The sequence below is a fragment of the Rhinatrema bivittatum genome, chromosome 8 (assembly GCF_901001135.1).
Source record: "Rhinatrema bivittatum chromosome 8, aRhiBiv1.1, whole genome shotgun sequence".
Classification (NCBI taxonomy): domain Eukaryota; kingdom Metazoa; phylum Chordata; class Amphibia; order Gymnophiona; family Rhinatrematidae; genus Rhinatrema; species Rhinatrema bivittatum.
Window position 1 is genome coordinate 277334882 of NC_042622.1, and position 15715 is coordinate 277350596.

Consider the following 15715-nt stretch of genomic DNA (forward strand, 5'->3'; position numbering starts at 1 on the left):
TCAAATGAAAGTCCGAGGCTACCCTGGGCAAGAAGGATGGAACAGTAAGCAGTTTTAATGCCCCCAGAGTTACCCAAAGGAACGGCAACCAACAAGACAAGGCCTGCAGCTCAAGACATTTGACATGCTGAACATATAGTCACCAGGAACACAGTCTTCAAGGTCAACAACTGCAAGGAAAGGCTACGCAGCAGTCAGAACATAGGGCCCGCCAAATAATCCAACACCAAGTTAAGACTCCACAATGGAACCAGTAACCTCAAGGATGGCCTAAGATGCTTCACTCCCTTCAAAAAATGGATGAGACAAGGAAACATCATTCACCAGGCCTCTGAAACAGGCAAGAGCCGCAACCTGCACCTTCAAGGAATTAAGGGCCAATCCTTTATTCAACCAATCCTGCCAAAAATCCAAAATGTAAGAGATCTTCACTGAATGAGGAAGAACACCCCGCACTTAATACCAGGCCTCAAAAACGCTCCAAACCCGCCCAAAGGCAAAGAAAGTGGAGAACCTATGAGCATGGAATAAGGTGGCAATCACTGCAGAGGAATCACCATGCTTCAAAAGGCGAGCCCACTCAAGGGCCAACCCGTAAGACAGAACCAAGTTGGATCCTTGTGATTACCGGTCCCTGCTGTGACAGATCCACGTGGAGGCAAAGGGGGGTCTCCACCAGGAGTCTTCGCAAATCTGCAAACCACGGCCACCTGGTACAGTTCGGTGCCACTAAGAGTACTAGCCCCCTGTGGCCTTCGATCATGTGAATTATCCTGCCCAGCAAGGGCCACAGAGGAAAGGAAGAAAGCAATCTGTCTTCTGGCCAGACCTGTCCGCGAGCATCTATTTCCAGGGATCATGGATCTCTCCTGCGACTGTAGAATCAAGGAACCTTTGCATTGTGAGAAGTCACCAGCAGGTCTAGGAACAGAAGGCCCCAGCAATCCACAATCAGCTGAAATGCCTTGGCTGACAAAACCCTCTCTCCTGCTGAGAAAGTCCTCGCTTAACGTTGTCTTTTCTTGCAATGTGAGATCATCTGCAGCTGACCTTCCACCCATTCCGTAAGCTGGTTTACTTCCTGCGACACTTGCTGGCTCTTGGTTCCTCCCTGGCTATTGATATAGACCACTATCATCGCATTGTCCAATATCACGCAAACCACTTGATCCCGCAGCCTAAGGCTTAACTGCAAGCATGCCAGCTGTACCGCTCAGGCTCCCAGGCGACTGATGTTCCAGCAGGATTCTTCGGCATTCCAACGTCCTTGGGCCATTAATGCCAGATAGTGAGCCCCCCAACCGTGGAGACTTGCATCTGTCGTGAGTACCAACCAGGTCAGAGAGGATAAAGGAACTCTCTTTCTCAGATGATCCTCCAGCAACTATCACTGGAGGTGGGATCAGATTTCCATCGGCAAGAGGAGCCAAACCGCATAGTCCTGAGACTGTGGGTTCCAACGGGACAGCAGAGAGCGCTGAAGAGGATGTATATGCGCCCTCGCCAAAGGTACCACTTCCAGGGTACCCGTAGGTAGGACCACAACGTTGGGCACATGGTGTTCACCAACTGACGCACTTGAGACATCAATTTCTGAATCCGAGCTTCTGGTAGGAAAACTCTGTCCTGCCCCATGTCAAACCAGACCCCCAGATTCTAAGACGACTGGGATGGCTAAATATTGCACTTGGTCAGGTTCACCACTCAACAAAGCTCCTGCAATAAGGAGATCATCTTGTGTGTCACCAGGCGGCTCTCTTCCTGAGACTTGGCTCAAATCAGCCAGTCGTCCAAATACGGGTGCACCAGGTTCCCTTCTTTTCGCAAGACCGCTACTACTACCACTATCATAACCTTGGAAAATTTCCTGGGAGCGGTGGCAAAACCAAAGGGCAGCGATCAAAAGTGATAATGGCACCCCAACACAGCAAAGCATAGAAAGCATTGGTGTCCCAATCAGATGGCTAAATGAAGGTAAGCCTTTAACAGATTCAAGGAAGTCAGAAATTCCCCCGACTGTACCATCATTATCACAGAGCACAAGGTTTCCATGCAAAAATGAGTCACCTTCAAATGATGGTTGACCCTCTTGAAATCCAGGATGGGACGAAAAGAGCCCTCCTTCTTGGGCACAACAAAATAAATTAAATATCACCCCATACTTTCTTGAGACATGGGCACCGGAACCACAGCCCTCAGCCTGAGGAGCCTTTGAAGCATGAACTCCACTACCTGCTTCTGTGGGGAGGGGCAAGGGAACACCATGAACACGTCCCGAGAAATACTGGGAATTTCCAGCACATATCCTTCTCATATCACCTTCAGGACCCTCTGGTCCGACGTGATCTCGACCCACCTCCGATAAAAGAGAGAGACGTCCCCCTATCTCTTGTTCCAGAAGGTGGGTTGGCAAACCTTCATAGGGAAGCTCGGGAAGATCTGCCACCCGAGCCCACTCCTCTCTTGGGCGTTCAGGGACAGAAGGACTGAGACCTACCGAAAGGCTGAGTCTGCTGAAAGGTCGACCCTCTAAAGGAACAAAACCACATGGAACCCCAAAGATGACCCCTCATACCAAAGGGGTGCTTTAACTGCTTATCTTCCAGCAACTGAGGAACCAGAGACTCGCCCCACTTACTGGCCAGTTTCTCCAACTCGTTCCCAAACAAGAGTGAGCCTTTAAAAGGCATCTTGGTAAGATTAGCTTTGGAGGCTGTGTCAGCTTACCAATTTTGCAACCAGAGTTGACACCTGGCTGCTATCACCGAAGCCACACCTCTGGCCGAGGTACAGACTAAATCACAGCCTGCATCTGCTAAAAAGGTGGCAGCAGGTTTCATAACCACTTTGAAATTCTTCTAGGCTCATCAACTTCCTAAAAGAGAAACAGACAAGATCATGCCACTAGGGCACAACAGGAAGCAATCTGTAAAGTCGCTGCCACTGCTTCAAAGGCTTGCTTAAGAATAGCCTCAATTTCTCCTATCATGTACATTCTTCAAAGTCGCTCCTCCCTCTATGGGGATAAGTCGTCCGCTTAGACAGCACACCACAGTGCATTCCGTTTGGGAAAACGCACACACTCTCACACAGCCAGATCCAGAGGGTACAGGGCTTCCAATGTCCAACCTCCCCCCCCCCTCTTAAAATTTGCCTCTGGGGTGTCCCATTCTATATCAATCAATTCCCAAATGGCACCCATCACAGGTAAAAAAAACCAAAACAAAACAAAAAAACCAAAAAACCCAAGAGGCTTTACGTACGGAAACCGGATTCTTCCTCAACTCCAACACAGCGTCGGAAGCAGGGATACCCAGCTGCTTCAAGATCTGGGAAATCAGGGCCAGCAGTTCATTGCTACGAAAGAACAGCAACATGGTTCGATATGATTCCAGTCCTGGAGGAATTTCCCCATCTTCCAGGGAGTCAGGATCAACCTCATCATCAGAGCCAACTAGATTCCTGTCAGGATCACCCACAGGGAGCTGAGGCGAGCTCCAGTGCTTAAGCATACGGCTGGAAGAGGGAGGAGCCACCGGCTGAGGGTCTGACCAGACAGGAATGGGGGAAGCGGAAGACTGCGCCTGAAGAAAAGTTTGTAAGCCTTGAAAAAATTCCACCCAAGAAAAAGCAGCCAGATCCAGACCAAGTCCAGAAGGAACTGGGTTCCACAGAACTGCCCTAGTCTGCAGAGGAGCCAGTCAAGGGAGAACCAAGATCTAGCATCCCTCCAGTCAAAGCCGTGACCAACCAATCATCAGAATGGGAGAAGCCAGGCTTAGCAAAATTCAAGGAAGTTCGGGAAGGTCTGCCACCCGAGCTCGCTCCTCTCTTGGGCGTTCAAGGACGGAAGGACTGAGACCTACCGAAAGGCTGAGTCTGCTACCATTTTGTTCAATCGTAATTCTAGTAATTCTCCTCTACCTACCCAGTTCCTTGCTCAGACTGTGGACTTTTTCCTCAACCACTTCTTGGTTGATACACCGTCGAACCCTGTAAATAGTTACCCAGTTTCCATGTTATCTTGTTATTCTCTTGTACTCATAGTTATTGTTATATGTAATGGCACTGCCAAAAAGTTTTAAGTTATCTGTAAACCGATACGATGTGCAAACGGTTGTCGGTATATAAAAATCTCTAAATAAATAAATAAATAAATAAATAAAGGAAGTCAACTCTCCCTGAGCGTCTGAGCAGCGCTGACACAGGTTAGAAACCAGGTCAGGCTGAGAAGCCCTAATATGATAGGCAACACAAATAGGAAGACTCTTAGGCTTCTTGCTTATCGGCGCCATCACAGTGGTAAACGTGCTTCTGAATGGCTCACACTCAAAAGGGGAATGTGCACAAAAAATAAGCGCCTAGTAGGAAGTGCAGCAAGGCGCATACACAATTTGTGCACCAAGCTAAGCATGTGAACAGTTTAAAATTTGTTCTCACAAAACGCACACCCAAAAACTGAGCACACGACGCGTCCATAGAGCCGATGCACTGTACATGCCGACAGCCTGTAGAGGGCAGCACAGCACATATAGAAGCTTGCAAAAAAAATGCCGCCGCATACTACCATACAGTGTGCAAGAAAAAAACCTAAGTGCGAGGCCTAGCCCACTGGGGGCCGGTCAACCCGCCAGGCTGCCCAGTTCCCCAACCCCAAGGGGAGCAGGAACAAATGTCAGTACAGCACACTGAGCACGGAGTCCAAAGGAAGTCCTGAAACCCCCCTGTCTTTGATTCAAGGTAAAACTTCTCTCTCTTTTTTTTTTAAACCTTGCCTGAGCTCAGCACTTACCGGTTGAGTACAGAGATGGTCTCCAGCTGCGAGGAGAGACGGCATCTGCCATCATCATCACGCTTGGCCTCCTGCATCCACTGCCTTTCAGCTGAACTAGCAGCTAAGTCCATGCCGGTGAAACCCAGCTACGGACCAAGGCACACCTTTGAGGGACCACAGTAATCACCTCAGGAATTCTCAACTGGGGGAGGGAGCTTTAGGTATCACCACAGGAGAGCAGGGCTTTTTTTTCCTTAATTTAGAATTTAAAATTTCTCGTTCCAAAAAGCTTGAAGCAATCCCCATAGGGAGATGCATGTACACCATCTTCAGGAAACGGAGAATACAGGAATGCTGGGTTCACTGCAGGGCTATATATTATTGTTATTATTTATTTGTATACCATCAATCTGAATGATCAATCTTGGTGGTTTATATATATTGTGACGTTAGCTTGCTCCATCTCTATCTGCTGGCAGGGGAGCATAAACCCACTGGTCCTGAGTCCATTTGTCTACACACTAGGAAAACAGAGCCCTCTGCTGTAAAAGCACGCTCACCAGTACTCAAAACAGTGGTATCCCATCCTAGGGATGACGGCACACCTATGACCCCACTCGCTGTACTTGAGGGTAGAATCCCACGGCACAGCAAGGAAAAAACACCACTTGCTAGAGTTGGTGGCTGCGCGCTGTCAAAGCAAATCACAGAGTGTCAGATGGCATCTTCCTTGCCAGTGTTCCCCAGCACTTTGTGGTGCAGGATTGACTATAGCAGAACCCTGGCATGGCTGAGAACTACACAGACAGGGAGAATGCTGCCAGTCATCACCCGAGGTGCTTGGAGTAGATGCCTTGCTGTACACCTAACCACACATGCTGTGCTCCACTGTTACAGTAACTCCCTGCAAAATGCATAGGAACAATGTGACGACAGCATCCCCAGTATCACTGGGGCTCTGGGTATGGTATGGGGGCTGTGTCCAGCTCCAAGAGGCTGGACACAGCCCTTGACACTGCGTCAGGAATGGCTTACCACCATTTCCCTCATGGATCAGCAGCAGTGAAGTCCATGGCGCCAACGGTCTACTGGTGCCCACAGTGGTGAGAGCGCCCGTAGGGCTCATAGCAATTTTGCACTCACCAACGATGGATCACATCAAGGGCACCAAATGACACTGCACCTAGGGCTTTGACAGCACTTGACAATCTTTTTATCAGTTTGATAGTATATAGTGCTATCCCGAGCACACATGTGCCCGTGGACTTCAACAGCCCGGTGGCACCAACAGAGACCACAGTACCAGAAGGCATTGATGGACCAGTGGTACCAAGAATGCCTGGGGCATCTGCAAGCAGAGGCTCTGCAGTCCCAACATGCCTCATCGGTGCCAAGAGGCACTGATGACTGCCAGTGCCACTGACTGTTCCCCTCGGCTCACCTATCCGTCCGAGTTAGTCAATGCTGCTGGCTTGATGGCATCCCTCGCCAGCAGCTATGGCTGACAATAGCCTCACTAGCGCTTATTAACACAGATAGTGCCCCGATCTCAGTGGCTCAGGGCCACCAAGATCATCGGCATCCATGATACCTGATAGCCGTAGGTCACTGATGGGACAGCACAATGTCCCTCAGTGCCCCATCGGAACACTGCCAAGGAGCTTCGAGGGCACCACACCACTGTGTCAGGATGCCAGCATACCAGGGTGCTTTAAGTAAATGGTAACCCCGGCGCTCTATCCATTCAAGGCCAAAATCCCTGTTGCTCGAAGGCTTCAGTGGTGCTCAAGGTCTCTCAAAAGCTCTGACTGTCAAAGACCTCATGGACAACCAGGGCGCGCAATGGCGATCCCAATGCCTTATTGGTGGTGCTCAACATTGTCGAGAGTGGCAACAAAAGGCATCAGTGGCCTCCATGGCATCGAGGACATCTATGGTATCAGGGCAGCTCCGCACTGCAATGGACCCGAGAGCGGCCGTGGTATTGAGGCTGTGCACCTCAACAGCATCAAGGGCGGCCACTCACGCACCTCTGGCATCAAAGGCACAGAGGGCATCAAGAGCATCGACATTGAGGAGGACCCTGGCACTTGATGGCAGACCTGGTCCCAGACACTTGACTTTGGTGCCATTTCTCCGCCAGAGACCAAGGCACTTGATGACTCTGGTGCATCAAGAGTCCATATCAACAGATGCCTACAGTTCAAAAGGCCCTAACAGCATCAAGGCAGTCACACCCTAAGGCATTGAGGGTGCCCCGGCACCTCGACAATGTCAAGGGTGACCTTGGCACTCATGGCAGTCCTGGTTCCTGACGCGGTCCAGACACTGATGTGTCAGATCAATGGTGCGCTAGTCGCAGATGTGCATGGGCAACCGGCACTGGGCATGGCACCAAATGTGCAGAAGCAAGCTGCTTATCCAGGCTCCTGCTCACCCTCTTTCACAAGGAGACTGCATTGCCATCACCAGCAAGCAGGAGGGGAGGCTATGTCATTCAGGGCTCCAGCCCATGAAGACTAGTTCCTTTGAATGTAGGGAGGATGAACTCTTCCCCCCACAGGAACAGTGTAGTCTTCCATCTCTGCACTGTCTGAACCTCCATCGATGTTGATCGATCAGTGAAATGACATAGAACTCCTGCCTGGGTAGAATTCAGGCAAGTCCCAAGCTCAGCGGCCTACACAGATTACCCATGGACTACATTCAGTCAGTCCTGCCAGCGTTTGACAAAGGTACAAAAAGACAGAGCAAGGCGAGGACACAGATGCTAAACTGTAGGGCAGTTTTTTTGTTTTTTTTTAAATAAAGGATAGAAATAGACTCTGCCAGACTGTACAGCAATTAAGGCCTGCCATACAGCTGGAAAACAAAGGAAAGAAGGGAAAAGAAATAAAATTACCGAAAGGTAAAGGAAAGCAAACCGCTGCGGCTCTAGAAAACATTTGTAAAAACTTTGAGGAGAGCAAAGCTCAATACCATGAGACACACAGCTCCACGGGAAAAGAGAGACTGAGACACTCTGCCTAGGGGGCAGGGTGATGACTACAGCTGCACATGCTCAGTAGGGCGTGTTCGAAAGTTCTAGATTCTTTGAGATCAAAGTTCCATGCCGGGCTCCATCCAGTGATGTCATCCATGCATGAGGACCATCATCCTGCTTGTCCTCAGAGAATTAATCATATCACATGGGTGTATAAGGCACACATAAGACTTTAGTCAATAAAGATGTTTATATAGCCACAGAAAAGAAAAAAAATATTACTGAATAGGGCCCTTAGTCTGCTAAACGCTAGTTTATATGTGGGAATAATTCCAAAGCAGCAAACGACACCACTAATGAGAAGACTGAAAATACTACAGGATTAATGTGCAAATTGACAAAGAATTTATTTTTGCTTTTTATTTAATATAAACAAATTCTTGAATGCATCACAAAAGTCAAAAGAACAAACAACTTGAACAAATGCTGCATTAGCCTACATAGAACACAGGCGTAATATCTGCTTTAGCCCATGACTCACTTGTACAGGTGTGCTTCTTTCTCCTGGTGGAATCATCTCTGGGGACAATACCTGGGGAGGATCAATCCCTTTACTGACCTTCTGCTGAATGAGGTACATGGCTAAAGCAAACTGATCTTTGTTCAGCTTTCCCATCTGCTTTGTGTCTGCCAAGGCCCTGGTGGAAACAAAGTGTTTTATCAGTGATCCAACTGGTTAATGACATGGAAAAGTGCCATCCTTACAGAGAGCTACTGTATAAATATAAAGCACTTTTACTTTATTATTATACAAAAAAATCAAGGCTATTACCCCCCCCCCCCCCCCCCCAGAGTATAACTTCTTAGACTAAAGATATTTCAGCTACTGCATTAATGCTAGCAAATCAGATGAAAAAGTAATACAAGGTTAAGAAAACCCAATCTAAAACAGGTGGTCTTCCATTTCTTTAGAGCCAGCACAATCTGGTTGATAAAAAAAAAACAACCCACCTTACACCAGCTAGGAACTAAATTAAGATCCATCTATCCATACACACCTAGAAGTGACATTGTACTTACAAAGCCAGCACTTGTGGGAGAAAAATGTTTAAAAAGTTGCATTTGTGCACATAAGTCAATGGACACAGGTCCCTGTATGATCATGCAGAATGGAAAATCTTACTATATAAATTACCAATAAAGTGGAGAATTATTTTTAAAGTTATTATGTTAGTGTTTAAATCCATTAATGAATTAGCTTTCCCTAGCATGAATATAATATTGAAATCCTATCAAACATCCTGGTGTTTAAGGTCCTTACTCCAACACCTAGAAATATTAAACTCAATAGGATGAAAGAGATCTTTTTTGGTTCAGGGGCCAGTGTTATGGAACGCGCTGCCTCTAGAACTAAAAGAAGAGATATTGATACTAAGATTTAGAACACACCTAAAGGCTCGTTTCTTTTTCCAGGCATATCCTGATACATAGCTGTAGAAGAAACTCTGTCAAATTAAATAAGTCTAGAATACTGCGATAAGCTGGGTTTCAGGTTCGGGATCTAAGCTAAATTGTTGAGTAAATGTAAATTTAATGAATGCTATTATGGTGCTTATATTATTTTAATGTCTTATTTTTGCTGGTTCTGTATTTTTAAAGAGTTTATTATGAATGTATTTATGTTAAACCACATAGAATTTTGATATGTTGGATATAAATATTTTAAATACATAAACCTGCCCTGCAGTTTACTTCTGCTTGATCCCAGCACTCCATTTGTAAATACCGATTGACAAGGTAAACAGTACACACCAGCTGAGTAGTGCTCCACCTACAAAATACATTTCCAACTAATTGCAAAAGAAATGATCTTAGTGTAAAGAACATTAATTACATTTTGCGTACATAAGCTTCAATTTTAGACAAAAGATACATTTTGGTTTACAATTAAGCTTCATTTCTGAAAAACATAAAACCCTCCATCAAGCTTTTGAAAGAACGCTATCATATGCTTTTTAGTTTACTTAAGAATACATTTGAAAAACTGCTCCCTTTTGTAATAAAGACCAGCCTTAAGCACCTGCTCATATCCTAGTGTGCACAAAAAGATTATAAAAGGACATTTATTTATAGAATTCATGTTTCAGTTCCTTTTAAACTGTTCAGGTTTAATTGTTTAGGTTTGTTGAAGCATAGGACAGAGATTCATCAGCACTGAACAGTTGAATGTTAAAGTGCAGGATTCTTTATTCTCTATTTTACTTCCTTTTAAAAGCAGAAGCTCAGACAGAATAAAAACCTGGCCACGTGAAACCCCAACAGTGAGCAATTATCAACTGTGCATTGCGCGGAAAATAATTTTGGTCCTAGAGGCTTCTAGCCTGCACACCTTAGAGAAAGCAGAGTTGCTTACCTGTAACAGGTTTTCTCCCAGGACAGCAGTTAGTCCTCACATATGGGTGACATCATCAGATGGAGCCCTATCCCAGAATACTTTTGACTGGCACACCGAGCATGCTCAGCATGCCACTAACCCCGTGGCCACACGATATCCCCCTTCAGTCTCGTTTGTGGTAAAAAGTACGAGCGAAAAATAAAATAAGAAAACTGTATCGAACCCAACTCCGCAGGGTGGCGGGTGGGTTTCGTGGGTTCTCCCAGGACACCTGTAACAGGTGGCCTGGGAGAACACCTGTTACAGTTAAGCAACCCTGCTTTCTCCCAGGACAAGTAGGATGGTAGTCCTCACATATGGGTGAATAGCAAGCTACAGACTGACTCATAACAAAGAAGGCCAACCAGCACACAACACGTGCAACAAGCACAACTGGGGTGCTGTTGGCAATGAGGCAGCCTGAAATTCACAGCTGGTCGAGATAGGACGAGTTGGTTATTTTACACTGGGAATAAGTTCCATAGGACAGACTGGCCAAAGACGGAGTCTTGACGTCCAGCCTTGTCAAGACAGTAGGGGGATGCAAAGGTGTGGAGAGAGCTCCATGTTGCAGCCCTGCAGATGTCAGCAATTGGTACTGAACGGTAGTGTGCTACTGACATCTCTTACTAAATGCGCCTTCACTCTTCCCTGAAGTGGAAGGCCTGCTTGCTGGTAGCAGAATGCAATGCAGTCTGCCAATCAATTTAAGAGAGTCTGCTTGCCCATCACAACTCCAAGCTTGTTTTTGTCAAAAGAAACAGAGTTGGGTGGACTTCCTGTGGTCTGCGGTGCAGTCTAAGTAAAATGCAAGCGCACGTTTACAGTCCAAGGTGTACAGAGCTCGCTCACCCAGGTGAGTGTGAGGCCTTGGAAAGAAAGTGGGCAAGACAATAGACTGGTTTAAGTGGAAGTCAGTTTCCACCTTAGGAAGGAATTTAGGGTGAGTGTGGAGAACCACCTAGTCATGGAGAAACCTTGTATAGGGCGAGTATGTTACAAGGTCTTGCAACTCACTGACTCTGCGAGCAGATGTGATAGCTACAAGGAAAATTACTTTCCATGTAAGATATCTAGTTTCGCAGGAGTGCAGGGGCTCAAAAGGAGGACGCATGAGCCGTGCCAGTACTATGTTGAGGTCCCATGCCACGACCGGTGGTCGTAGAGGAGCTTAAGCTGTAGTAAGCCTCTCATAAAGCGACCCACAAGGGGTTGAGCCATTATCGGGGCATTCCCTATTCCTTGATGGTAAGCAGAGATGGCACTGAGGTGTACTCGTATGGAGGAAGTCTGGAGACCAGATTCTGAGAGGTGCCAGAGATAGTCTAAGTGCTTCAGTGTGGGGCAAGAAAAGGAATCAAAGCCTTTCTGTGCACACCACAAAGTAAATCTCTTCCACTTAGAGCGGTAAGACTTCTGCATGGAAGGCTTTCGTGAAGCTACGAGAACTTGAGAGACGCCACTAGAAAGATTGAGGGACTGTAGCATCAACCTTTCAACATCCAGGCCGTCAGGGACAGGGTCTGGAGGTTCGGGTGGCGCAACTTGTCGTGATTCTGTGTTATGAGGTTGGGCGCCATGCCCAGGCAAATGGGTTCCTGGACAAAGAGGTCAAGATGTATGGGACATCAGACTTGGCGTGGCCAACACGGGGCTATGAGTATCATTGAGCCTTGGTCCTGTTGTAGCGTCACGAGAGTCTTGCTTATTAGCGGAATCGGAGGGTAGGCATATAGCAGGCCTGTTTTCCAGGGGCAGGCGAAGGCATCCATGGTTTGTGCTCTTCGGTCTCTGTGTGGGGAGCAGAATCGTTCCACTTTGCAGTTCTGATTGGACACAAAGAGGTTGATGTCCAGCTGACCCTACCCGGCAGAAAATTCTGCCCGCAACAAGGGCTGGAAATTCCGGCTGAGGCGGTCCGCTACTGCATTCTGTGTGCCTGCCAGATAAGTGGCTCGCAGTAGTATGGAATGCGACAGTGCCCGTGCCCAAATCTGGGCTGCTTCCTCGCAGAGCAGATAAGAGCCTGTGCCCCCCTGTTTGTTCAGATACCACATTGCTACTTGGTTGTCTGTCTGAATCAATATGACCTTGTTGGATAGGCAGTCCCTGAATGCATAAAGGGCGTACTGCATCGCTCGAAGCTCTAGAAAGTTGATCTGATAGGTTGCTTCGGCTTTTGTCCAAGTCCCTTGGATTTGAAGGCCTTCGACATGGGCTCCCCAACCTAGGTTGGAGGCGTCCGTGGTTAAGGTCACCTGAGGAGCTGATTGCTTGAAGGGAAGACCTGTTTGTAAGTTGGCCTTGTGTGTCCATCAAGTAAGGGACAGGTTTTCGGGGGGTACGCGTGTATCTTACATGCGTACCCCTTTGAAAATCTGCCCCTATGTGTTGGACATATATTTTGGGTTTTTTCTGTTCAGATTTCTAGCATTTTGTTTCATGTTCTTTTTTCATGGCTTTGGTGCTACATAGCTTTCCTAAGGGCACTTTTTCTTCCTCAGGGAGTGCTAAGTGGAGACTATTTTTTTTCTTCATTGCCAAAATATTCCTGGACTGGACATTTTATTTTTGAGAGTGTTTTACTTGCTGAGACTGCTTTATGGCACCAAAGCCCTTTTTGTTGCAGGTTAGTTCCCGATAGGTGTTGGGGGATAGGAAGGGTTGGGGGAGGTTTTATGGTTGGTTGGGTAGGGGTGGGGGGGGTGGAGCATCTGATTGAGCCTTGGGGGGATAGTTGGGGAAGTTTTCAGGATAATGGCGGGGTTTCGTGGATGGGCTATGTAACTGAGGAAAGGCTATTAACTGGGGTTCTTTTGTTCTACAAAAGGTGACACCTGGGCTTATTGGTGTGTGGATCTAAGGGAGATCTGGGATGTCCTTATGGTGTGGAGTAGTTCCCAGGTATTTTCTGCTACCACCATTTTCCATTTTGTTGATTATGGCTGACAATAAAATTGTATCCTTAAATATTAGAGGGATCTCGTCCCCAGTGAAAATGGGACCCCAGGGTCCCATTTACGTTCTATTTGAATTGTTCTCTTGTTCTCATATTTATACTCTATTAGACGCTTTTTTTTAATGTAACGCCTTAGCCGCGATTGTTCTGTTGTATTGTAAACAGATATGATTTGTTAATTATACAAGAATGTCGGTATATAAGAATTCTAAACAAATAAATAAATAAATAAAAGAACCAGGATCCTGCAATTTCTATGGCAGAAGGGAGCAAATATTCCCTTTTCACAGGAGATGCACTTGGTGGCTAGTGAACATGACAAATTAAAAAGGGCTTGGGTGGGACAGATATATGCAGCTTCCTTCTCCTCCAAAAGTAAGGGAGCCTTGTGTTAATCCACAAGAGCCTCCCGTTATAGGTCCATGGCTCTTGCTGTGACCCACATGGTTGCTTTGTGATTCTGGAATCTAATCCGTATGGGCAGTCGCTCACTCATGTTAATGTCTATGGATCAAATGTAGGGCAGATGGCGTTTTATAGTAAACTGCAAGAATCCTTGGTTAGATTTGCAAAAGACCAGGTGTGCATGGGGGGTGATTGGAGCGCCTGTCTCTGTCCGGATATGGAAGGGTCTGGTACCCATAAGGTGCAGGAAGATACTGGTAAGGGGTTGAGAGATCTGATGCAGACTTTTGACCTTGAGGATATTTGGAGGAAACAAAACCCCAGTAGCAGGGATTATACATATTTTTCTCCCAGATTCCTAACATAGTCAAATAGATTTATTTTTATGTAGTTGGAATATTGTTGGTCCAGCATTCAAGCCTGATATTTTAGGATGCAACTATCTCAGATCACTATGCTATCTTTTTGTCTTTCCCAGTTTGTGGTGATGGGAGTCATAAAAGGTGGAGGTTTAATACTTCTTTACTGGGGAAATCCAATTTTAAGGATGGGGTTCAGAAAGTTCTGGAGGAGTTTGAGGTTCATAATGCTCTGAGTGAGTTTAATCCAACTCTTAGATGGGAGTCCCTGAAAGCGGTGCTCTGTGGTTGTATCATTTCTTATGCTAGCCATATTAATAAACAGAGAAAGGGGGAATGGAAAGATCTGGGACGACAGATTAAGGTTTTGGAAAGTAAACTTAAGGCTGATTGCTTTAATGTAACCTATTGTAAATTGACCCTGCTTCGTAATCAGCTTAAGCGATATGTTGAAGACTTTGAAAAGTGTATGAAGTTTCAAAAGCAAAGGTATTATGAGCATGGCAATAAGGCGGCTGCTAGATAAGGCTATACAATCAAAAAAGCAGAGTTCTTTAATATTTGGGGTATTCCCTGGAGTTTTATAAGGCCTTTGCTGAGGATTTAGTTCTGAAATTGGGGGAACTTTTTAACTATCTCCACATTCCTGGAGCCAGAGTGGGCTCTCTCACAGAAGCATTGATAATGCTGATTTATAAGGCTAACAGGGATCCCTTTGACTATTCTTCATATTGTCCCATATCTCTTATGAATATTGGTATCAAGATTTTAGCTAAAATCCTTCAGATTGTCTCGAAGAGGTTATACCTACCCTTGTCCACCCTGATCAGACGGGGTTTATTTAAAGGAGAAATTCTATGCACAATACACGGTGACTTAATATATTGCTCCGGGCTAGACAGAAGAGGGTGTCAGGTGCGGTTATCTCAATGGATTCGGATAAAGCATTTGATAAGGTCTCTTGGCCTTACATGTTCTTGACTTTAGAACAGTTTGGGCTTCCCCGGGATTTTCTCTCTTGCCTTCGTGCTTTATATACCAACCTGGTGGCGAGGGTTATGATGAATGGGATGATTTCTTCCACTTTTGCTACTGAGCGGGGAACTCAACTACTCTTCATCTTGTGGTAGAACCGTTAGCGCAAGCAATAAGACACTCTCGAGGTATAGAGGGAGTGACTTCTCAAGATGTAACTCACAATATATCGTTATATGTGGATGATGCTCTAGTTTATGTGACCAACCTATCCCGTTCTTTACTAGCCTTAATGACTCTTCTAGAAAGATGTGGAGAACTTTCCCGCTACTTAATTTTCAAAAATCTGAACTGATATTTTTGGAGTCCAAACAGCGGACAGTTCTGGAGGTTAACTTCTTTAAGAGGGTTGGCTCGGGTTTTCAGTATTTAGGTATTTGGATCTCGAGGGATTATTCCAGTTTATATGGGGATAATTGTTCCAATTTTAAAAAAAAATAGAGATCGATCTGAGATGGTGGTCTTCTCTTCCTATTTCCTTTTTGGGGAGGGTTAATCTGATTAAGATGGTGATCCTGCGAAGATTATTTACCTTTTTATGCATCTACCATGCGACGTTCCAATCCGGGCTTTCCAGAATTTGAGAGGGAACTTTCTAGCTATATTTGACAGGGGAAGCAGCCTAGATTAAAATGATATTCTGGTGCAACCTAGGGAGACTGGAGGGTTACGGCTCCCTAATTTTTGGTGGTCCTACTGGGCCTGTCGATTGTCGTCTGCGGGTTTGGCTGGGGACGGATAATGAGCAGGCCTCGCTCTCGTTGGA

At 46.1% G+C, this 15715-nt stretch overlaps 1 protein-coding gene across 8 annotated transcripts in view; it reads right to left on the minus strand.

Moving 5' to 3' along the window:
* EPS15L1 (epidermal growth factor receptor pathway substrate 15 like 1) overlaps positions 1-15715 on the minus strand; it is a 292668-nt gene that overhangs the window by 145610 nt on the left and 131343 nt on the right. For all 8 annotated transcript variants that reach the window (XM_029610996.1, XM_029610995.1, XM_029610998.1 and 5 more), the window contains exon 11: positions 8299-8455. In XM_029610996.1, coding sequence (XP_029466856.1) covers positions 8299-8455 — 157 coding nt within the window. The remainder of the gene's footprint in view (positions 1-8298; positions 8456-15715) is intronic.